At 47.7% G+C, this 24,945-nt stretch overlaps 1 protein-coding gene across 2 annotated transcripts; it reads right to left on the bottom strand.

The window, feature by feature from the left end:
- Nucleotides 1-845: 845 nt before the first annotated feature.
- SASH3 (SAM and SH3 domain containing 3) lies at nucleotides 846-24,577 on the bottom strand. 2 transcript variants are annotated; one of them, XR_009547583.1, is made up of 9 exons: nucleotides 24,342-24,577; nucleotides 12,680-12,775; nucleotides 12,172-12,318; nucleotides 7,191-7,332; nucleotides 4,773-4,921; nucleotides 3,234-3,443; nucleotides 2,972-3,122; nucleotides 1,604-2,460; nucleotides 846-1,541 (listed from the first exon to the last, which is right to left on the bottom strand). XR_009547583.1 is itself a non-coding variant. In XM_007527637.3 (8 exons), exons 1-8 carry the CDS (start codon nucleotides 24,396-24,398, stop codon nucleotides 2,270-2,272), a joined length of 1,143 nt encoding a protein of 380 aa, XP_007527699.1. In that variant the 5' UTR covers nucleotides 24,399-24,577; the 3' UTR covers nucleotides 846-2,269. The 2 variants fall into 2 exon arrangements, 1 of the variants encoding a protein (XP_007527699.1); XM_007527637.3 differs by having other exon boundaries at nucleotides 846-2,460.
- Nucleotides 24,578-24,945: the final 368 nt, after the last annotated feature.

Here is a 24,945-nt window from a genome sequence, read left to right on the forward strand (position 1 = left end):
GGGTTCCTGCGTGTTGGCATCGGGCTCCAGCATGTTGGCATCGGGCTCCTGCGTGGTGGCATCGGGCTCCAGCGTGTTGGCATTGGGCTCCTGCGTGCTGGCGTCGGGCTCCTGCGGGCTGGAGTCAGCCTCCTGCGGGCTGCGGGGCTGCTGGCGCAGTGCGTGGGGTTGTCTGGGCGCAGCTGGCTGGCTGGCTGTTTAACCAGGTGGAAACAGCAGCTCTGCGCCTCGCCTCCCGCCCGCTGGTTATTCCCGCTGGCTGTTCTGAGTTCGCCCGAGTGAGTGGAAACCACAGAGTGGTCCAGAGATAAATGTTCCAGAAACAGCAAAACAGTCTCGTGAAGAAAGAGCAGAGGCCTTTGGAGATCTCTTCACAAGCAGAAGAGAAGGCCATAGTGCATAGGTAGCCAAATTGTCTTTACTTATCTGAGAGATGCGCAGGTCAGGTCCACGTGGGCGCCATTTGTTGTATGCTTTACATTGGTTTGTTCTAGCCCTCCCCCGCCAAGAAAATTGGATCAGTCCAGTTAGTTTCGCAGGCCCGCTTGGCCCCGCCCCTAAGAACCCCGACAGAGTTCCTGAGTTCCAGAGTTGCAGAGTAAGAGAGAGTGCTTGCGCCGCCGCAAAGAGACAGCAGAATTCTGTTTGGTGATTAGTTTGGTTTAGTTTATGAATCGTTGTTCCTGAATAAAGAAATACAGCTTCCCTGCCCAGCCGTACGTCTCTGGTCGTCTCTGTTACCCACCCATGAAGCTAGCCCGGCCGGCTGGAGCCTTCCGAATTTTAACAACATTGGTCTGTCCCTCCCCCAACCCCTTCTCCATACAAAAGACAACCTGAGACAGTTCAAGTTCAAATGTTTATTGCTGCCAACCTTTATCTTTCTGGCCCCTTCCCATATTTACACTCAAACCCTTCCCCAAAGCTAGTTTTTACCAAATTTCCTTGTAGCAGGTCCAGAATTGTGTCCACTAAGCAGGCAGACCTAGACATGGTAGGAACTGTGTCTCCAGGCCAAAGGGGCCTCACAGAAGGGTTCTCTGGGAATTTGGGGTACAGATTTGTCACTGAGGTCAAAGGAAGTCTGCTCCCCCACCCAAAAAAAATACTCTCCCTCCTTTCTGGGAATCAAGATACATCAAAACCTTTAGCAAAGGAAAGTTGAGGTAGTGGATTCCCAGTAGCATGGTTTCTTTGCTTGTAAGGACTAACATATGAGGCTAAGTCTGTGCTTGGACTTAATCTGCCTGTGGGCTTTGGTGGAAGTGGAGGGGTTGTGGAACGGTAGGGCAGTGTGTGGATTGTATGAGGTATGGGCACTGTTCAAAGCTGAAAGTTGGCCTGAGCTATGTAGGGAGGTATGGAATGAGTGAGCAGGAAGAACCATTTCACTGGGAAGCTAAGATCCTGCCAGTCCCCTCTGTGAACCTCACTGGTGTCCTGGACCACCAACAACAGGAGAGCAAACATGGAATGCCAGAAAGTATTAGAGTTGACATTCTGTGACCATTCTCTTTCTTTCTTTCTTTCTTTCTTTCTTTCTTTCTTTCTTTCTTTCTTTCTTTCTTTCTTTCTTTCTCTCTTCCTTTCTTTCTTTCTTCACCCTCTCTGCCTTTTTTTTTCCTGTTAATGTACTAGGGACATATTAATATTTTGGGGTTTTTCTTATACAATGTTCATTGTTTTGTTTTAACGAGTATGAGAGAGATGCAGAGAGAAAGATACAGAGAAAGAGAGACTAGGGCACTGCTCAGCTCTGGTTCATGGTGGTGCTGGTAGATTGAACCTGGAACTTTGGAGCTTCTGGCATGAAAGTCTTTTCACAGGACCATTATGCTGTCTGTCTCCCCCACCCTCAATATTTTGTTTTTTGCTTTTCAACCAGAGCAATGCTCTGTTCTGGTATAGGTGGTGCCTGGGATTGAATCTAGGACCAGGGAGCTGCCTTCCTTGGGGTTTTGAGGGTGACCCTAAGAGCTGACCCACCCCCCTTTTCAGGAGCAGCATGACAGGGGCAGGTGGCATGGATGCAAGAAGGGCTTAGGGGGGCTACAGTGGTGAAGGGCATAGGTGAGGTGGCCCTGTGGTGCTCCACTTGCTGTCATTGTGGCCAACAGGGGGTGCCATCAGTGGAGGGCAAGGCGGGCAGGTGGGCTGTGCCCTTGGTGGCTCCTTGTCCACTCCAGCCTGTATTGAGGGATACCCTTGGGGAGCAGGGTGAGTTCTCTGGGCCTGTCCCCGCTGTAGACTGTGCTGCTCGGCTCCAGCTTCAAGGCGCCCCAGCCAGGGAGAGGCCCTGCAGCTGCTCCTCTGCGCCTGCCAGCTCTGCCTCGTCGCGCCCGCTCTCTGAGCCCTCGAAGCAGCCGGAGTCTCGGGGGATGTCGACCTTGGGCTCTGACACTGTGTGTGCAGGAGGCTCCTGGCTGCTCTCTGCACCCTCCTCCGCCTCCTCACTGCCAGCTACCAGGGGCAAGGAAGGGAAAGGGAATTTGGAGGCCTTGAGGGTGAGGAAGCTCTGGGGGCAAAGGGAATTTGGGGGTTTGGGTCCTTGGGGGTCAGGGAGTTCTGGAGTAAAGGGAACTTGGGAGTTCAGGCCCCTAGTGGGGGCAGGGAGGTCAAAATCCATCCCCACCTGGATCCTCCTCATCCCTTATCCAGGGACTGAATCGGGTTGATACCCACCTAGCTTTGAGACTTGCACCAGTTCAATGTCTTACCTTCTTGGGCCTCAAATGTCCACTCTGAGCCCCAAAAGGAATTGGGCTTCATCACCCCTATAATTGCTGTCACCACCTCCAGACCTAACCTGACATTGGCATTCCATTCTGGCTAGGGCCCTCCCACTTGGATGGAGTAGGGCCTGTGACTAGGGCAGGGGGACAGGCCAGGCATCCTCTTCCTGGAATGCCAACAGAAATGACTCTGGCAGCCTTCGCCCCACCCCACCCTGCCCCAACCCACCCCCACTCACTGTCATAATCCAGTAGCAGCTCAGCAGCTGTGAGCAGCTTGGCGCGGTGCTGAGGGTCGGTGATGTTTAGCTCGTTGAGGTGCGTCTCCCGAAGTTCCTTGAAGTCTTCCAGTGTCTGGTAGCCATTGAGCAGCAGAGTGGATGTGTGCTCCTGTGGGCAGAGGAGATGCTGTGGGCTCAGCCCTGGTCCCCAGGGCATGCTCCCCCCTATCCCTACCCCTGTGCCCAGATTCTGGAGAGGGTCGAGGGTCCCTGCTCCCACCTCTAGGCCGATGCGCTCCAGCAGCTCGTGCAGTGTCTTGGGCTTGGGCCGCTTGCCCTTGCTCTGGCGGCGACTGGGCCGGGCAGGCCCGGTGGCCTCCTCTGGCAGCACGTCCACGTAGATAAACTTGAAAGAGCCCAGCTTGCCATTGAGCAGGCCTAGCCACGTCCCCACTGGGGGCTTTTCAATGATCTGGATCACATCTCCTTTCTGTGTGAGAAGAGTAGTGCTGAGCCTATCCCCTAATGGATAAGGTGATCCCTTGACCCTCCTTTTTAAAATTTCATTTGTATTTATTTATTTTCTTATTATTACCTTTCATTTTTTGTTGGGGGGGGATTAATGGTTTACAGTAAACCCAATAGTTGGCACATGTGTAAACTTTCTCAGTTTTCTGCATAACACTAACCCTCAGTCTAGGTCTTTCTCTACCATCCTGCACCAGGACCTGAAAGCACCTCCCCTTCTCCCAGAGTCCTTTGCTTTTGTGCCATACACCAAACCCAGTCCATGTTCTACTTTGTGTTTCTCCTTTCTGTTCTTAGTTCTTAATTGCTGTCTATGAGTGACATCATTCCATATTCATCCATCTCTACCTAGCTTCTCTCATTTAACATGATTCCTTCAAGTTCCATCTAAAATGGGGTGAAGAGGGCAAATTCATCATTCTTAAATAGCTGAATATTTTATTTTAAAATTTTTATTAAATATTTTAAATTTATTTTTATTAATAAGAAAGATAGGAGGAGAAAGAGAGAACCATACATCTCCCTGGTACATGTGCTGCTGGGAATTGAACTCAGGACCTCCTGCTTGAGAGTCCAGTGCTTTGTCCACTGCACCACCTCCTGGACCACAAGCTGAGTAATTTATTATTATTATTATTTATTGTCATGAGGGATATCACTGGGTCTCAGTGCTGGCACCACAAATTCACTACTCCTGGAGGCCATTTTGTCCCCCTTTTTTTCCTTTCAAAATTTTTATTAGATAGGACAGAGAGGAACTGATGCAGGGGAGCTAGAGAAAGGAAGATAAAGATAGACACCTGTAGACATGCTTCACCACTTGTGAAGCATTCCCTCTACAGGTGGGGAGCATGGCTTGAACCTAGGTCCTTGTGCTTGGTGATATGTGCACTTAACTGGGTGCACCACTACCTTATTTATTTATTTATTTTTATTGCCACCACATATCGCTGAGGCTTGGTGCCAACACTACAAATCCACTGCTCCTGGTGGCCTTCCCCCCTCTTTTTCTTTCTATTTTTATTTGATAGGACAGAGAAATTGAGAAGGGAGGGGCAGACAGCAAGGGAGAGAGAGACAGACACCTGTAGATCTGTTTCACCACTTATACAACTTATTCCCTGCAGCAGGGGTTCAAACCCAGGTCCTTGTGCCTAATAAGCTGTGTGCTCAAGTTGTGCCACCACCTGGCCCCATCCCTTGCCCCTTCTTGACCACCCATTTCTTGCCCCAGCTCAGTCCATCCAGGGTACCATACCAGACTCAGGAGGGGCCAGGGCACCAAGCTTACCTGCAGTTTCAGAGAGTCACGGTCATAGGGGCTGGGGGTGAAGTCGGTGTGGACTCGCGCCCTGCCACAAAAGGGCCCTGTGTACTGGGGAGCAGGTGCTTCCTCCCCAAGGCTGCCCGAGCCTGGGCTGGGGCTACACAGCTCACTACCTGTGGGAGATAGTCAGGGAAGAGGGTCACCCTAGTCTAGGGCATTTGGGGCAGTCAGTACCCAGTAGGTGCCGGGGGGGGGGGGTGGCTTCCTAGAAACCTCAAGGATGTGTGCTCGCTAGGGAGAAAAACTACTCTGTAAGTCTCTCCAGGAATAAGGAAGCTTGGCCCATGCCCTTGGCCACAGTGCAGGGGTGCAACTTCACCCCAAGGGGCTCAGGTGTGAGACTTGTAGAACACAGAAGGGGAAGTGCCTCACATATCAAAGACTGGTCACACTATCAAGGCCTCCACAAACCAACTGTGCCAGCAGCCCAATGCACAGATGGTATAAACTGAGGCTAGACAGGTCAGGGGACCTGACCCAGGTTGCACACTTTGTGATAAAAAGTTTTCTGGACCCCTTGTTTTCTTAAAACAAACAAATACATTTTACTGTTACCAGGGTTCTCACTGGGCCTCAGTGCCTGCATGAAGAATCCACCACTCCTGGGAGCCATTGCCTCCCAACCCCCACACCCACCTGTTTTATCCTTTATTTGATAGAACAGAGAAAAATTGAGAGGGGGATGGGAAGATAGAGAGAAAATAGAATAGAGAGACACCTGCAATACTTGCTTAAACACTTATGAAGCTTCCCCCCAGCAGGTGGGGAGAGGGGACTCAAACCTGGGTCCTTGCACATGGTAACGTGCGCTTAATCAAGTGTGCTACCACCCAGCCCCCAGTATAAAAATGTCAACATTTATTTATTATTTTGGATAGATTCAGAGGAAAATTGAGGTGAAGGTGAGGAGATAGGGAGGGAGAGAGAAAGAGAGACAACTACCACACTACTTTACCACTTGTGAAGCTTCCCCTACAGGTAGAGACCACTAGCTTGAACCTGGGTCCTTGTCGGTTGTAACATGTGTACTCTACTGGGTGTGCCACTGCCTTGCTCCCCTCAAATTATTTCTTGATTTACGAGAGAAAGAGATCTCTGGCATATGCAAATTCCAGAAAATTGAACTCAGAACCTTGACCTGCACTCCACCCTCTATGCCATGTCCTTGAGCATTGTTTTTTAGAGCTGGGTTCCCATGTATGTGTGGTTTCACTGCTGTGGACTTCCTTGTTTCCATTCAGAGACTTGGGGAGAGAGACAGAGAGATACCATAGCACTGGAGCCTTGTCCCCCTGCCAAAGCATCTCTTAAGCAGTGTTGAGACTCAAATGTGGGCTGAGAGCATGGAAAGGCACCCTCCTTACCAATTTGGCCACTTCTCTGACCTTCAGGGTCCCTTAGACTCTAGGTCTTCTGACTCTGGCCCCAGTGATCTGGGAAGCCATGCCCTGCATGAATATCTTACATGGTCTGATTGGTGAGTCTCACTGTCTAGTTGCAACATCACAGTGAAGCTCTGGAAGGAGCATCTAAAAGGGGTTTCAGTGCAAGTGGGGAGAGGCCTGTGGAGCCCAAGCAAGAGCGCAGAGCTGAGCACTACCAGCCGGAGGGGCAAGAAAAGCAGTGCGGGGGGCCTGCCGCCCAGAGCCACAGCTACTGCTGCAGGAATGGTTACCCAAACCTCCAGCCCATCCCTGTGGGCCTCTGGAAGCTGCCAAGCTGAGGGCCGGGGTGCCAGGAGCTGAGCAGTCACAACCAGAGACCCCACACCCCTGGTCCCAGCCTGGATGCCAGTCACTCTGGGAGCTGGGCTTCTGGCTCCCCTGGGTTGAGTGTGAATGGGTTGGTCCAAGAGGTCTGTGGGAGCTGCTTCTCTGTTCTTGTCCCCCTTGGGGCCAGGGACAGCAAGTGGAGGCTCCTTTAAGGCAGAGCTAGGTCCAGACTGGCTATAGGCAGATCACTGAAAGCTATGAACCCTCTGAATAAAGGACCAGGTGGCAGTGCACCCAGTAGAGCAAGCGTATTGCCATGCACATGGACCTGAGTTCAAAGCCCCTGGTTCCCACCTGCAGGAGGGAAGCTTCACAAGTGGTGAAGCAGTGCTGCATATATTCTCTCTTTCTCTCTCCCTATCTATCTCCCCTTTCCCTGCCTGCCAATTTCTTTCTATCTCAACCAAAAAGGGGGGAAATGAGGGAAAAAAAAACAGTAATGAATGTGACGATTGTTAAGATGGAGTGTGGACAGGGGTGGAGAAGTTCCCAGCAGGCCAGCTGTAAAGGTCCATTTTTCTTACCCTCCCCTCCCTGAGGGCACCCTTACAGGTCTCTCACTTGGTCCTCTTTTCTAGACCTGGTAGAAGGTGGTATCCCCCGTACTCACCAGTGGAGGTCTGGCGGCTAAAGGCTGGGAGCTCATGCTCATCCTGCTCAGAGAAGGCCAGCGCCATCTTGTCAGGGCCTGGACTGTCTAGTCTGTAGTCTGGTGATGTCGGGGAGGCTGAGCCCTCCTCTGGTGTGTCTCCCTGTGGGGCAAGGGAAGCAGGAAGTCTTGTATGACCTGTGCTGGTGTGCACCTCTGGGAGCCTGGCAGAGAACACTCTTAAGTCTGTCTGACTCCAGAGCTTCTCTGCCTCACGATTCCTTGGTATAAGGTGGTAACTATTCCATAGTTTGATCATTGGGAATAAAAGCCCTTCAAGAGACTGGATCACCTAATGATAGCTTTGTTTTGGTCAAGATCAGGCCACTCCATCATCTGGTGCCCTAGTCAGGGCATCTTTGGATTCCCACATAGATAATATGGGTCTAGGCTTCTAACAGATCCCTCTCTCCACCATTACTGGTCACTTCCATCAGGAACATTATCATAAGCTCTCTTGTGGACCTGCTCAGGACCTTGCCCTCAGCTACAAAGTAGTAATGGTAGGGACTACCACACTCTCTAAAGGGAGGCTGGGTCAGCCTGACCTGCCACATGAGGAAGATTGATCCTGAAATGAGTACAGCCTAGAATGTTCTTAGCTGTGACTATGGACTGTGGGCTCAGATTGCTGAGGACTCAGAGGTTACACAGGCTCCTGTGTATGGGCCCTGGGTCAAATTGATGGAGTAAACAGTTAATTGTATTTATATACTTTCTTCAAGTTTAGGTGCTACTATTTAGCTACTCTTTACCCTAATCCAACTTTCTAGTCCTATTCTGACACCATCTTCCAAGACAATATGTTTAGTTCACTTGCATGTTAGCTATCAAGCTCAAGCAAAAATTACTAAAGTCATGGGCTCCTAGGAACATACCTAAAATAGATTTTCCTAGCATCTCTTCACCCTAAGATCCCTATTCTCATGTGCTTTATGCCTACTTTTTAGTTAGTTCCTATTTAGTAAACTTTTTTGTCCTGTTTTATATCTCACTGCCTTTCAAGTCACCAAATTGCAGAAGCTACTATGATTTCATTCTGACTTCTCTGGGTAGATGACCTCACCAATGTGTCCTGAAATCACACCTCTCCAGAGCTCTACCCCAGTAGGGAAAGACAGCAACAGGCTGGGAGTTTGGACCACCTACCAATGTCCATGTCCAGCAGAAGAGTAATTATAGAAGCCACACCTTTCACTTCCTGCACTCCATAAACAATTTTTATCCAGGAGGCCAAGAAGTCGTGCACCTGGTTAAGTGCACACATTACAGTGCTCAAGGACCTGGATTCAAATTCCTGGTTCTCACATGCAGGGGGAGGTTTCCTGGGTGGTGAAGCAGGTTTGCAGGTGTCTTGCTGTCTCTCTCTATCTCCCCCTCAATTTTTCTCTGTCTCTGTCAAATAAACACATAAATAAAATTTTAAAAAGAAGTAAAAAATAAGAATTTCTCAGAGAAGAAGAAATGTTAGGGGAAGACCACCGGAAGGCTCTGAACTCCATCAGGACCCAGAGAGAGAAGAGGGGGAAAAAGAAGGACATTAGGAAGTATTAACAGGCATAGGAGTGACTTAGAAAGAAAAAGAAGGTAGGACCATAGAAAAAAAGGGCAAATGTATAAAAATATAGATAGTTATAAAAATAATAGTCAACCTATGGGAGAACTACTGCAGTTTCCGACGGAGAGAATGTGGATGCAGAGCTCTGGTGGTGGGAACAGTGTGGAATTAAACTCATGTTAACTCATTCTTCTTCTAGCGTTTGCCCTTCTTCCGTAGCCAGTCAACAGCGTCAGGTTGAGCCTGATGTAAAGTTTCGAGACCTCCTTTGAAACTCATAATTTTGTATATCAATATTAAATTACTAATGAAAATTTAAGAAAAGCCATGATATGTTGCAGTTGCCAATTCCTGAGCTACAGACATACCCCACTAGGATCAATGGCAAGTGACTGAAGGACAGGCCTCCCCAGCATGTCCAAACTAGGCCTTTTTAAGGCGTGTAGCTCTGCCATACAGATTATTTTGAGCTGATATCAATCAAGACCCTCCGGGCTCAGGAGAAAATTTTCTTCACTCCCTTAACTACCTAGAAAGAAAAAATGGGGAATACCATCACGATTTGGAATTATCCCCAGAAATAATCTTTTTTTAACAAACAAACAAAACAAACAAACAAACAAAAAACCCCTGTTATTTGGGTTGGGAATCGAGGGTAACAGTTATGCAAAAATATTTTCATGCCTGAGGAGCTACTGGTCTCAGCTTCAATCCCCAAAGCAACTATAAGCCAGAGCAGAGTGGTGCTCTGATGTAAAAAATAAAAAATAAATAAATAATTAACTTTAAAAAAATTATGGGGCTGGGAGGTGGCATACCTAGTTGAGTGCACATCTTACTATGCACAATGACCGGGGTTCAAGCCCCCATTTCCCCACCTGCATCAGGGAAGCTTCATGAACAGTGAAGCAATGCTGTAGATATCTCTCTTCTATCCCCTCCCCTCTGTGTTCTGTCTCTATAAAGATAAAAATTAAGTACATATTATCTATTCATTTATTGTAAGGGATAAAGAATAAATAAAAGAGAAAAGGAGGGAGAGGGGAAGGGGAGCAGATCACTGCTCATCTTTGGCACAAGATAGTGCCAGTGATTGAACCTGTGGTCTTTGGGGTCTCATGCATCCAAGTAGATGCACCACAGGTTAAACTATCTCTCTGTATAACCTTTTAATTTTCTTCTATTATCAATGGCGCTTTACTTCTGTGGTCTAATTTTTCTAGACAGAAATAAAGAGCTAGAGAGAGTGAGAGGGAATGACACGACAACACAGTTCAGTGAGGGGTGGAATTCTCAGGTGTGACTAAATATGTGTGCTCTCATGTGAGCTATCTGCCCCACCTCCAAATTTCTCTTCTTTCAGAGAAGTCAGTGTGTCTGGCAGGCAAACATTACCTTAAGTTACCTGTTTTTAAAAAATTTTATTGTCGTGGTCCGGGAGGTGGCGCAATGGATAAAGCGCTTGACTCTCAAGTGTGAGGTCCTAAGTTCGGGCCCCGGCAGCACATGTATCAGAGTGATGTCTGGTTCTTTCTCTCTCTCCTCCTATCTTTCTCATCAATGAATAAATAAAATCTTTAAAAAAAAAATTTTATTGTCACCAGAGTTGTTGCAGGGGCTCAATAACTTGCACAATGAGTCCACCACTCCTGGTGGCTATTTTTTTCTCCTTTTCCCCCCTGATATTTGATAGGACAGAGTGAAATTGAAAGGGAAGGGGGAGATATGTAGATAGATAGATAGATGATAGACAGATAGATAGATAGATAGATAGATAGATAGATAGATAGATAGATAGATACACTTGCAGCATTGCTTCACTGCTCATGAACCCCCCTACAGATAGGGAGTGAGGTTCAAACCTGGGTCCTTGTGCAAAGCAGTGTGTGTGTCAACTGGGTGTGCTACCAGCCCCTCAGGTCACCTAGTTTTGATTCCATTTGCTTTAAGATTTTCATTTATGTTCATGTTCCATACCTACACAACTGATTTTTTTTCTTCTTCTGCTAGTCCCTGTGAGAGAAGACACTAACTGACCTCAGACACCATCACCATAAGTGCTCAATCCCATGCTACTCACTATCACACCCACAGGGCAGGGAAACTAATGGAAGAGTCTGAGAGAAATAAGAAGTGATGAGCTTTGAAACTAGACGGAAGAAACTTCATTTTCTTTTTTTTCCTTTAAATCTTTTATTTATGTCTTGGATAAAAACAAAAATTGAGAGGGGAGGGGGAAAATAGAGAGGGAAAGGAAAGAGACACCTGCAGCACTGCTTCACCGCTTGTAAAGCTTCCACCCTGCAGCTCGAACCCAGGTCCACGCACATGGTAATGTGTACACTCTACTGGGTGTTCCACCACCCAGCCCCTGAAACTTTCTTTTTTTAAAATTTTTTTCAATTCTATCATTTCTGTCAGCTATTATTTTAAAGATAGAGGGTGAGGGATAGATGGGGACAGAGAGAGAGAGAGAGAGAGAGAGAGAGAGAGAGAGAGAGAGAGAGAGAGAAGGAGGAGGAGAGATATAGTCGTGGTACTCTACCACTTGTGAAACTTTCTTCCCTCCTTTGGGTGCTCCTGTGTGGTGTTTGGGAGTTCAGACCAGGGTCCTCACTCATGATAATGGGTGTGCTCTACTGTGTGTACTACCTTCTAGGTCTCCAAACTTCATTTACCTAATCTCATATTCATAAAGTTCAACTTCCAATACCAGTTGTATTGGGCTGGGCAGATAACACAGTGATTCTGCCTGAGGCTCTGAGATCCCAGGTTCAATTCCTGGCACCACCATAAGCCAGAGCTGACCAGTATACAGGTTAACTAACTAACTACTTGAAAAATAGTAACTGTGTTTAACACCTGACACAGAAAATTCTTGAAAATTTAACTGACTATTGCCTCAGGCTTGGAATGAGTCAGGATGCCACTATCTTGGCCTTTCCTACAAGAGCTCTGGACTCAGCAGCTTCTGTGCTGTCCAGCTGCTTAGGGTGCATCATCCCACCTCTGTCTATCTTGCCCTCTCCTGGACCCAAGGCAGTCTCTCCATTCTTGCTTGGGGACATTTTCTGAATCAGGCTTTCTCAACTCTAGAGGCCAGTTCCGAGATAAACATGGTGTGGGTGGATGCCTCATCCACTGCTGCCCTGTCTCCTCAAGCCTGCCTTCTCAGGAAGCTTCTGTCACTCTCCTTTCAACTCCCTGCTGGTTCCCTGTGGACCATCCTTTGCTGGGACACCTGTGGCCAACAGGAAGCACTTCCTTTGTGTGACCTTTCTTTTTGTAGTCACTTGGGCCATATGACAGCCATGCTCACACACCTTGCTAGAGTGCTGCCTGTCCTCCCCACCCTCTAGACCTCCTCGGTTCCCTGGGCCTCACCATCTCCTCTGACAAGGCCTTCACCATCATCTTGCCCATCTTCCTGTTCATGGTCCGGGAAATCACGGCCCTCCATTTCTTCCCCAGCTTTTTGCTGCTCTTCCCAGCATCTTCCGTGGTAGGGACACCTGAGTCATCTTCTGGAATCTGTAACAACAAAGGAGGATGTCCAGGGACCCTGGTAACCCTGCTGGCCTCTAGGATTTGGGGGCTAGACTGGAGGGGTGTCACCACCGGAGTGGTTCCCATCTCCTACAGCCCCCCCCACCTCTGTCAGTTGTCATTGATTTGTCATTTAATTACTTAATTTGTTATTGAAAAGGATGCCAGTGAGTTCATGGGGTTCAGAATTTTGGTGGGTAGGAAAGGTGGGCTTTTAGGCTTTAAGTAAGCATAGGCCACCAACCTCTTCAGAACCTTCTTTTCCCTCTCTTGCTCTTTCCACCTCACTTTCCCTTCTCGCCTTCATCCTGCAGTCAGATCCCCTGAGGAGACACTGAAAACTCACATTATCATCCAGATTAAATTCCTTCTCGCTCACCACAGGGGAGCTGGGCTTGGATTTGGCAAAGTCCTTGAAGCTGCTGGAGCGCTGTAGTGAAAGCTGAAAGAAGAAACAGAGGTGGGGAAAGCCATCAGTGGTGCTAAAATGACTGACCCAGTGAGAGGAACTCCTAGGTCTTAGGTCTCAGGCCTGGGCAGGGTTGTGTGTGCCCAGAGGGACCAGTACTGAGGGCCATGGATGTTGTGGGGGAAATATTTTTTAATTTCTTTATTGGGGGATTAATGATTTACAGTTGACAGCAAAACACAATAGTTTGCATATACATAACATTCCCCAGTTTTCACATAACACTTCAACTCCCGCTAGGTCCTCCTCTGCCATCATGTTCCAGGAGGAAACAAAATTTGTCTCCTGAAAGGAAGAACTATTTGGAGCTGACTACTAAAACAAAAAACAAAACAAAACAAAAACCTCAATGTTTTCTTTACCTCTTCTTTAACTGACTCAAAACATTCATTCATTCATATACTTCTATTTTTATTTCCTTTTAAAAATATTTATTTATTCCCTTTTGTTACTTTTGTTGTTTTATTGTTGTAGTTATTGTTGTTGTTCTTGATGCCATCGTTGTTGGATAGGACAGAGAGAAATGGAGAGAGGAGGGGAAGACAGAGAGGAGGAGAGAAGGACAGATACCTGCAGACCTGTTTCACTGCCTGTGAAGCGACCCCCCTGCAGATGGGGATCCAGGGGCTCTAACCGGGATCTTTACGCTGGTCCTTGCGCTTTGCGCCAAGTGTGCTTAACCCACTGAGCTACCGCCCGATTCCCCCTATTTTTCATATATATATATATATATATATATATATATATATATATATATATATATATATATATAGAGAGAGAGAGAGAGAGAGAGAGAGAGAAGTAGTGTTAGAGGGGCCAGGTGGTGGCACACCTGGTTAAGTGCGCACACTACAGTGCGCAAGAACCCCATCTTTAGGGGAAAAGCTTCCACAAGTGGTGAAATAGAGCTGTACGTGTCTCTCTGTCACTCCCTCTCTCTACCCCCTCTCAAATTCTCTGTCTCTATCCAATAATAAATACATTAAATTAAAATGAAAGTGTTAGAAAAGTGAGAAACAAATGAGGCAGACAGGTCTTGACACCTTTCCTTCAGAGAGAGTCAAATAGACCACAACAAAGTTTCCTTCCATGAGTTGGAGACCAAGCTCGAATCTGGGTTGCATACAAGGCAAAGTAGCACACTATACAAGTGAGCTATTTCACTGGCCTGCCTGTAACTGTTTAGATAGATAACTTGCCCATCCTGAAAGGCAATCATCCCCATCTAAGCTAAGCATGTTAGATTGTTAAAAGTCCTCTCAATGGCCCGTTGTTTCTGCAAACCTTTGTATACCAAATATTTGCTTTTCCCATCTTCCTGTCAATTGTGTTAAGTCTGGTTGGTCCCCTACCCCTGGCTCTGGATGACTTATAAGCCCAATTTGCCTAACTGTTGAAGAACTTCATGTCTTCTTGTAGTCTCTGGGTGTAATGAATTGAACTTCTTTTTATCCTACTAGTTTGCCTTCTTCCAACTCAATTATTCCACTTGCCAGAGGAACCTAGTAGGGTAGGAGGAAATTCTTTGCTTCCATACAATGTCCTCAGGGGACACCTGGCTTTTCCCATTTTTCAGTTTAGCAGAACCACCATCTCTGAACATAGAGCCAACCCCTCACTTGAAGAGCCTCAGACCTGAGTTAAGCTTCAGACTAAGTCCACATTTCTACCAGCACCTGAAGTGTGGTCCCAGAATCCTGGAGTCAAAGACCCAAATAAGCAGAAGAGACCACCTATCTGCTACAAGAAACATACCTCAGTGCTGCAAAACTGTCACTCCTACATGGCAGAGCAAACCCTTTCGAGTACCCTGTGCTTTGGTTTCTGTCCTTTGTGTCTGTTCCAAATATGCTCTTCAGTCATGGTGGTAGCTATCACCTTATTGAATCTGTGTCCCAAGAAGTTAGGACAACTTCCTCCCAGGAGTCAGGAAGTTTTAGCAATAATGTTCTCTAGAAAAGCATAGTAGAAGTTAATTCAGAGAAGGAGTCTGCAGGTGCAAATGCTTGGGGCTAATCCAGTAAAACAGAAAGCTGCCATTTTTTTCTTTACCTTCTTTATTTTAAGTGTGTGTGTGTGTGTGTGTGTGTGTGTGTGTGTGTGTGTGTGTGTCTGTGTGTGTGTGTGTCTGTGTGAAAGAGAACACAACACTAGAGTTTCCTTCGGTGGTAGAGGCCAGACTTGAACCCAAGGTCACACAATTGAACTATTTCACTTACCCTTTATCTCCACTTTTAACCTCCACTGTTGCCAGGGTGAGCGGGCCCCTGTGGATGTGTGCTCATGTTCAGCCTTTGAGGCCTGAACTATTGTTGAGGGTTGATGAGACCTATTTCAGGAAATGAGCTTTCTGAACAGTGCATGTGTGTTCTTGCCAAGAGAACAGTCAGAAGCCAGAGCTGGGAAGGTTTGGAAGGAGGTCTCAGACATGAGCAGTGGGGGGCAGGTCTGAATCAAGCTCAACAGTCCAGACCAGAGATCCACACAGGAACCGGAGTTCGCAGATGGCCAGACCGATAGAGTGGCATCGGAGATAAGGGCTTGAGGAAGCGGAGTCCTGAGTCTGCGCAGAGCTAAAGGTTTCACATCCTCTTTCCTCAGAAAGGGGAGTCTAGTGACACAGTGACACCCCCCCCATCCAGGGCAGGGACAATATAACCTCCCACCCCCGCCTCCTCCAACATAAATATAACTGACCCCCAATTCTAGAACACTGTGGTGGGGGCATCTGAACTCCCTTGGTGGGTCTTTTTTTCTTAACCTTTAAAAAAGATTCTTTATTTTTTTTGAGAGAGGGAGAGACAGAGACCTGCTCAGCTATGTTGCTGGAGATTGAACCTGGGAACTCAGGCCCTCAGGCATGAAAACCTTTTGCAGAACCATTAAGCTGTCTTCTCAGCCCCCTTGGTGGGTCTGGACCAAGGGTCAGTGAGCTACCTGTGTCAAGGCCACACCTAGAGGTGGCATGCAGCTGCTGACCAGAAACTAGGTTATCCCTCAAGTCAACCAAATGTTACCACCACAGGCACCTCAGAAAACCTCTTCTGTGCTACACTGGGCAGCTGGAAAAGGGGGTGGGGGGCTATGAATGGGGATAGGGAGCGGGAGGGGACACACATGACCTTGAGGGTGACCATGTTAGTTCCCATGCTCCATTTTCTCTGCTTGTTTTTTCCCACCCACTATTTTTTCCTCTTTCTCTCCTTGTCTTTCCCCCATTCTCTCCTCCATCTTCCATTTATTTCCTCCTCTTGAATGGCTAGGATGCAGCTGCCTGGTGAACTTCCTCCTCTGATTGCCTGGAAAAGAGGGAACAGAGAGAGGGTGGGCAGCACGTTGGCCTGGACCCAAGGAGGGCAGGCTGGGCTGCTATTTATAGGTCACTGGGGCTTACTGTGGCCTTCCTCTTCACCAGCCTGCAGTCTGGTCCTTAGGCCTGAAGCCCCAGGGAGAGGCAAGTATGCAAAGTAGGCCGCAGGGCCAGTGTGGGGCCGGAAGTAGGCAAGGTTTTTCTGGTTATTACTCAAGTCTGGGGGTATCTTTCTGTGCCAGCTTGAATCCAAAACATGAGGAGGAAGTCCAAATGGACCTTGAGGGGTATGACTCTGGACCAGCTGACTCATCTCAGCCCAGCAGCAGGGAAAGGGCAGCACAGATAGTTTTTCCTGGCCTACCTCCAGCCTCAGGGGCAGCCTCACCTACCCTGAATGCCTTTTGGAGACTCGCAAATGCCTCTTCCTCAGATGGAAGCTGAAATCCTTGAGCCTGTTTGGATTTTCTATTGACTTCCCTAGGTGTCAGACCCAGTGGGTCATTTTTCATATTTCAGAGGGAGCATATAGGCTTCTTAGAAAAAGTTCCTTCCCTTCTCTTTTTTTTTCCTTTTCATCCATCCCTTTTTTTCTTTCTTTCTTTCTTTCTTTCTTTCTTTCTTTCTTTCTTTCTTTCTTTCTTTCTTCCTTCCTTCCTTCCTTCCTTCCTTCCTTCCTTCCTTTCTTTCTTTCTTTCTTTCTTTCTTTCTTTCTCTTCTTAACTTCTTCCCTTCCTTCCTTCCTTCCTTCCTTCCTTCCTTCTTTTTCCCTCCCTTTAACTTATAAAGAGGCAGATAGACACAGCGAGACAATGAAAGAGACTACAGCACCAGAGTTTTTTTCAATGAGGTGTGGGCTTGGCTTGAACCTGGGTCGCACACATGGCAAAGTAGCCATTATCTAGTTAAGCTATTTCACTGACCAAAGAGCTACTTTTCTGGTGATAGACAATGCAGAGTTCAACTCTGGGATGCATGAGCTTTGCTGAGTTGTTCATGATTATATTATTTTTTAACCAGTGCACTCCTCAGATATGGCTTATGGTGATGCAGGTAATTGAACCTGAGATTTTGGAGTCTCGGGCTTGAATGTCTTTGCAGGATCATTGTGCTAGCTCCCTAGTCCTTTGGCAAGGCTTTTGGCTTAGGGTCAGAGTTTATAAAATATTTTTAGTTAAGGGATTTGCACTGTGTTTTCTTTCTCCCCTTTATTTATTTATTTTAGATAGAGACAGAGAGAAACGGAAATGGAAAGTGGCAGAGTGGGAAAGAGGGAGATAACTATAGCACTGTTTCACTGCTCTCAAAACCCTGTGCCCCCAGGTCTTGTCCAGGGGCTTGAACCTGGGTCCTCACACATGGTAACATGTACATTCTATGATGAGGTTTTTAAAATCCTGAACTCTAGTCTCTGCACTTGGAGTCAGCTGGTAAATGTAGATGCCAGCTGTGCCAAGCTGTGCCAGGCTGTGCCAAGCTTTGTCAAGCTGATCGAGTCCCTCCATTTCTCTGTGCAATGTAACAGCAAAGGCACCTACCTACCTTGCCAGGTTGTTACGAAGATGAAAGAAATGAATGTCCAACACAACAGTCTTCATGTGCTGTCCTGTCAGCCTAACCTCTTCTCAGAGCCCACCTCCCTCATCCAGCCTCTGTTCTAAAGCATTCTTTGGCCAGGCACACCTGGTTAAGTGTGCAGGTTATCAGGCACAAGGACCTGGGTTTGAGCCCCCATTCCCCACCTGCTGGGGGCAAGCTTCCAGAGTAGTGAAGCAGTGCTTCAGGTTTCCTGTCTTTTCTTCCCACCTCAAATTCTCTCTGTCCTGTCAGAAAACAAAAAACAAACACACACCCCTGCACACAAAATAAAAGCAAACAAAAACAGGGCATTCTCCACTTGCTATACTCTGCTCTTCTCTGTGTGTGTGTGTCTGTGACACATGCTCCCACCCTTTCATGTTCAGCTTTGTTACAATCATCCCAAATGCCCATCAGCAGTGGGATGGGCACCAACAGGGTAGCAGAATCAAGCCAGGGACCAGTACACCAATGTAGTGAGCAGAGCTCAGCTCTCCCCAACGGCAGGAAGGAAGTTCACAGACACATGGTAACCTCAAAGGAAGCAGTCACACCACTGCCGAGTCTGGAACAACATGAATCTCAACTGTGTCCATCCACTCAGACTGACTTGTAAACATACAGTGTCGACTTACAGGATTGATAACTAGAGAACTGCAATTGTGCTTTTCTTTCTTTCTTTTAATTTTCCTAGCATGTCCGCTTCTCTAGCTTACTTGTTGCAAGAATATAATACATATCACATGCAAAATATGTGTTTATTGACTATGCTATAGGTAAGGTTTTGGGTCAATAACAGGATCTTAGTAGTTAAGGCTTAGATGAACCCAAAGTTACACAAATTTTTTATTTTTATTATTTTTCATGAGAGTTAGTACTTCCTCCCTTTTTTTATCCACCACACACCCCCCCTTGTCATTGCTAGGGTTTCACACCTCCAAGCTGACTTTTTTTTATCATTGTTGTGGTTATTATTGTTGTTGTTATTGATGTCATCGTTGTTGGATAGGACGGAGAGAAATGGAGAGGGGGGGGAGACAGAGAGGGGGAGACAAAGACAGACACCTGCAGACCTCTTCACCGGGGGCTTGAATCAGGATCCTTATGCCGGTCCTTGGGCTTTGTACCACCTGCACTTAACCCGCTATGCTACTGCCTGACCCCCTTCAAGCTGACTTTTTTATGTAAGTTTTTTTTTTCCAGACAGAAAGAAAGAGGCATAGAAAGAGAGGGAAGGACACGACAGCACCAAAGCTTATTCCAGTGTAGTGGGAGTCTGGCACAAACCTAGGTCCTGTACATGACAAAGCAGACACACTATCCAGTTGAGCTATTTTGCTTGCCCAAGGGTTAGCTCCCTTAACCCCATACTGTTGAAAGATCAATGTATCTGGCTTCTCTATGGGAAGTTCAAAACCTGCTACCTACGTAAACTTAACCTGTGCTATAGTTAGCCAGGCTTACACTGATCTTTGAGGAAAGGCGTGTGTGCCTGTGTTTTGATGGGCAAGGAGCTGAAGGAAGTGTCTAGAGTATTAGAAAAAGTGCTCTGTCTCTTTATTTGGGCTGCTGACACAGAAGTGTTCACTTAATGGCAATTCAGTGAGTGGCATACTTAATATCCATCCACTTCTTTATACAGATAATACACTTCAATAAAAGATTCTTTAAAAAAATGTTTTGCTTATTTTCCCTTTTCATATTAGATAGGACAGAGAGAAATTGAGAGAGGTAGAAAGAGATAGACAGACAAACAGCTGTTGGTCTTCTTCTTTTTTAAGATTTTATTTATTTATTTATTTATTTATTTATTTTCTTTCATTGTCCTTGTTTTATTGTTGGTTATTATTGTTGTTATTGATGTCGTCATTGTTGGATAGGACAGAGAGAAATGGAGAGAGGAGGGGAAGACAGAGAGGGGGAGAGAAAGATAGACACCTGCAGATCTGCTTCACTGCCTGTGAAACAATTCCCCTGCAGGTCGGGAGCCGGGGGCTAGAACCAGGATCCTTAGGCTGGTCCTTGTGCTTTGTGCCATGTGTGCTTAACTCGCTGTGCTACCGCTTGACTCCCGATTTTATTTATTTATTAATGAGAAACATAGGCGGAGAGAGAGAAAGAGCCAGACATCACCCTGGTACATGCTGCTGGGGATTGAACTCAAGACATCATGCATGAGAGCCCAATGTTTTATCCACTGCGCCACCTCCCAGACTACGCTGTCAGTCTTCTTCACCTCTCATGAATCATCTCCCTTACAGGTGAGATGCAGGGGTTTGAACCTGGGTAGAGTGGGTACTCAACTGTGTGCACCACTACCCAGCCCCCCAATAAGAGCCTGTTTACAAATCCAGTTTCCAAGGTACCACCTCCTACAGGAAACCTCCCCTGGCCACCCCCCATGCCGAGAATTTCACACTTCTCTTGTTATCGTCTCTGCCTGCTTCCTGAACAACTTTGACTTTGCCCAGATGTCTCTATGGCACCTGTTATGCCCCTTCCTGTATGGATTATAGCCCCAGTACCCTCTGGGTCTAGGCACTGGCCCTTGAGGGTATGGGAACTTAGTAATGAGGGCTGAACTCCTCCACATGGCAAGAATTTTCTGGGTCTCAGCTCACTGTTGACCTCACTACAAACCACCTCCCAGTTGAAAAGACTGATATTTGAAGAAATGAAAGATGCTAGGCCAAGTCACACAGCTGGCCATGGGAAGAGTAGGGGTTCTAACCCATGCACGTTGCTCAGTGGTCACACCCACTCTCCCATCCAGGATGGAAGTGGCTCACCTCTAATAACACCTGCAGGGAATATTTAGGGATTTCATCAGAGAAGGTGGGCTCAGGGATGAGCAAGATTCAGGAGGGCTTCATGTAGGAGGAGGCATGTTTCAATCAGTCCATACAAGGGAGCCCACATTTCTACAGGTTGATCTGGGATGTTCTGAGCTTTCGAGTGAAATAGTAGGTAGGTAGCAGGAAGAGCAGAAAAGGCCATGAGGGATCCCCAGCCGTGCCAGGAACTTGGGTGTTAGCTTGTGGGAAACAACGGGCCACTAGTGTGTGTGTGTGTGTGTGTGTGTGTGTGTGTGTGTGTGTGTGTGTATGCGTTTGGGGGGTAGCCAAGCTAGAGGGGCATTGTAGGAAGCAAAGCATTAGGAGTGGGTGAGAGAGGATCTGGGAGAAACCAGAAGAAGGGAGACATGAGCACTTGGATGAGAGTCCAGATTCCTCTCCACTTCCCCAGGTGGAATGTTCTTGGATGTGATGGGATAGGACCAGAGTTAGTGAGAACCAATCCACATAAACTACTTTTGACTTCCTACATCCCAGCCCATCAAAAGCAGTGCACAGGGACCCCAAAGAAAGTGAAGATCTCTGAAGGCAACCAGAGGTGTGTCTGCAACCTCCCGTCCCAACTCAGGGGCCTCCCCAATCCTCTATGATGCCACATCTTGACCTCACCGTCGGGGGGGGGGGGTGTTCCTGCCTTGATCTGCTTCCTGGAAGGTTATACATTTCACAGCCACTGATGTCTGCCCCCTTCATCAGATCTTGCCAGTGCTCTTGAGATGAGTATGGGACACAGGAGTAGAGAGAGAAAGGGTTAGGACTCTGGAGAAGGACACAACTTGGGTCTCTGTAGCTTCCTTGCTGCATGACCTTGAGTGAGTCACTACAGCACTCTGAGCCTTGGGTAGCAGCCAGGAAGTAAGACAGTACCTGCTCCTAGTTCACAAGGTTGGCAAAGACTTAAGAGGCGAGTAAAGCTCAGGGCCCAGTAACATGGTACCAGTGAGCCCTCACACAGTGCTACCAACTCTTATTTCCTCCACTTTGGGCTGGGGCCAGTGCTCACTCTTCTTTGCTATGTGTTCTTCTCTCCAGTTCACACGTACACACATACGTGTGTGTCTGTGTGTGTGTGTGTGTGTGTGTGTATGTGACACATTCATCATTCACATTTTAGCGTGTCACATTCTTCATTCCAGGGGGTCTAAGCAATGTCTTGGAGTAGTCAGATGGGAAGACTGTCCGTTTTCTCACGCGAAGAAACAAAGAGTTCAGGCCTGAGTGGTGGCACACCAGGTGGAACACACATGTAACTAACTATGTGCAAGGACCTGGTTCAAACCCCTTGTCCTGACCTGCATGGAGGAAGCTTCTTTAGAGGTGAAGCAGGTCTGCAAGTGTCTTTCTTTCTCTCTTCCTCTCTATCTCCTACCCCCTCAATTTCTCATTGTTGTCTCTATCCAGGTAAAGGATAAAACAACAACAATTAAAAGACTTTTAAAAAGGAAGAAAGAGGGAGAGGGTAGATAGCATAATGGTTATGAAAAGAAACTCTCATGCCTGAGGCTCCGAAGTCCCAGGTTCAATCCCCCACACCACCATAAAACAGGGCTGAGCAGTGCTCTGGTAAAAAGAAGAAGAAGAAGAAGAAGAAGAAGAAGAAGAAGAAGAAGAAGAAGAAGAAGAAGAAGAAGAAGAAGAAGGAGAAGGAGAAGGAGAAGGAGAAGGAGAAGGAGAAGGAGAAGGAGAAGGAGAAGGAGAAGGAGAAGGAGAAGTAAAAGAAAGAAAGAAAAATTGAAGATCAGAGAAGGTTAATGAACTGTCTAATGTTCTACTGTTAGGAGCTGGTAGAATCCTGACTGGGGGCCAGGTGTGATGTACCTGGTTGAGCACACATGTTACCACGTACAAGGACTGAGGTTCAAGCCTCTGCTCCCCAAATACAGGGGAGAAACACCTTCACGAGCAGTAAAGCAGGTCTGCATGCATCTCTCTTTTTCTCTTCCTATCTCCCTTCCCCTCTCAATTTGTCTCTGTCTTATGAAAAACAATAGAAGGAAATGAAAAAAAAAGTAAAGAAAAAAATCTCAACCTGGAGCAGTGGCTTCATGGTGCCAGCACTGAGAGCCAGTGATAACCCTGGTGGCAATAAAAAAAAAAAAAGCAGAACCCCAACTGGATTTTTTGCCACCCCCCTTTGGTCTCTGAGGCAAAGGGACTAGCTCAAATGACAGCTCAAGGTTACTGAGAAAGCAGTGTCGAAGCCAGGCCTGGGGTAGATGCTTGCTCTCTCTTGGGCTTGGGGAGTCAGCAGCACTGGAGATGGACTCAACGATCAGCTCTGTCAGGGACAGGTAGACCAACTTTCCCTCAGGGTATCACACTAGCCTTGCTCATCTAGGGAGAGGCCTGGGGGAAATCCCAGAAGTCCAGGTAGACCCTAACTCCTGGTAATCAAAGGTAGACTGGAAGAGGTCTCCTGGCTTTCTCTTGAACCTGGACAGCTCTGCCTGAGTTGGCACAAGGCCCCAGAGTCAAAGTGTCAGCTCTTTCTCAGGCTCTTTCCTCCAGCTAAGCTCCCCTGTGGTTTGGGGCCCAGTAGCATCAGCCGGGGAGCAAGGGGGAAGTAGGCCCCACTCACGTAGGCCTGGCAGCCAATGGCAGGCCACCAGGGCCTAGCACGGTGACAAAGCCTGTGTGTAGAGTGAAGACCTCTCCCTGCTCCTCACCCACTTCCACGGCACCCTTAGAGAAGCAGCCAGGGTGGGGATAGAAGAACCGGAAGTGACAGCCACCCTGGGACCTGAGATGGGGCAGGATGCATATCCTAGTGGCCCAGGCATGGCCTCTCAATTGGCTAGTCAGGCAGCTGTCCCCCTGACATGGGGGGAGTCCCCCATTGGGCACCTGGGCCAAGTTCCAGGGGGAAACCCACACAGCATGCTGTCAGCCTGGGAGCCCTTTTGTTTTGGTCCTGCTCTGGGAAGGTTCTAGAATCATTGGGAAGTGTGGGGTATATTTTCTATTTGCCTGAGAGAATCCAGTCTCAAAGCCTTTAAATTCATTTAGGAAAACTTAGATCCCAGAGAACCTTCTAGTCTGACCTCTGCTCTGTTTGTCCTTAAGAGCTGTTTTTCTGTCTGGCCTTTAGGCTCCCTCTAACAGAACTGGTTCCTTCTCAGTCCTCACTCCTTCGGATACATGAGTTCCATCCTTCTTTCTTCACAAATAAAATCTGCCCACCTGGACAGAGTCTGTACACAACAATGATACTCAAATTCCATTGCAGGTTCCCAGAATCTTTTTCCCATCCTGGAAATCACCTCAGACCCCATGCCCAGCTCAGTGGAAAGAGTTCAGGTTACAGGATCAGCTAGAACCTTGGGAGCATACAGAGGCTCCCAGCTGGGCTGCCCTGAAAGGCCTTCCAGTACATTCTGTGGCTTCTGAAAGACAGTGCATAGACAGGGCTAACACAGAGGAGAGAGAACGAAAGACAGCGAGGTTTCACCAGCAGACCTGCTCTCTAGTGGTTCTTCAGTTGGAAGTGAGAATTCTAGTCCTTGAGTTTGAGCTTCTCTTCCATCCCTCTCGGGTTGTATTCTATAACACTCAACTTCTAAGAGCCCATGAGTCTGTTTCTCCATAGTGGAAAGTCTTATCTATTTTGTCCGTTAGCTGAGTAGCTTCTCCCCTGGCCCATGTGAGAAGACACCTGGCCTGCAGACTCAACAGCATGCATTTGGCTCTTAGCGCTTCTTAGTGTCTCCAAGGGTATGGATCAATGTGTGTGTGTGTGTGTGTGTGTGTGTGTGTGTGTGTAGGGGAGGCTGATAGACTCCCTAGAGAGGCTCCTTACCTTTTTCTTCTGCGTGGGTTCCTTCTCGTTGGCATTGGAGGGCTTACGGCGCAACATGGTCCTCTGCCCCCTAGGGAGACTCCGTCTCTGATTTCCTGGATGTCAGGCTGCGGGGGACCTCTTGTTCAGCCTGGCCGGCACCACCCAGGTGGCACTGCATGGACTGAGCTAGAGGCTGCCACTCTGAATGCTGCAGTGGCAGCTTGGGGGTGTGGGCCATGGACACCCTACAGCAGCGGTGGTGGCGTACAGGAAGCCCTGCCACGTGACCTGAGTTTACAGCAATCGCGGTCCCCACCACCCCCTGGGGAGGAAGGAAGTCCCAGCTTCAGTCTCCAGAGATTCTGATGCACACGGCTCTAAGGGTGCAAGAAGCAAAGAGGAAAAAAAAGTCCCAGTAATTCCACTCCACTGGCTCTGTCTCCTGTCCCTCATCCCTAGTCCTTCTGCACCATCTTCCCGAGGGTGGCCAGTCAACCCACCCCACCCCTCCCCCAAATTCTTTCTCTCATCTGAACCAGAAATCAGAAGGTGGGTCCCTTTCTCTGTTGGTCCCTGTCACATTGTGTGATTAGGGCCATCACTGTCACTGCTGTCATCCATC

This window comes from Erinaceus europaeus, chromosome X, assembly GCF_950295315.1.
Source record: "Erinaceus europaeus chromosome X, mEriEur2.1, whole genome shotgun sequence".
NCBI classification, from domain to species: Eukaryota; Metazoa; Chordata; class Mammalia; order Eulipotyphla; family Erinaceidae; genus Erinaceus; species Erinaceus europaeus.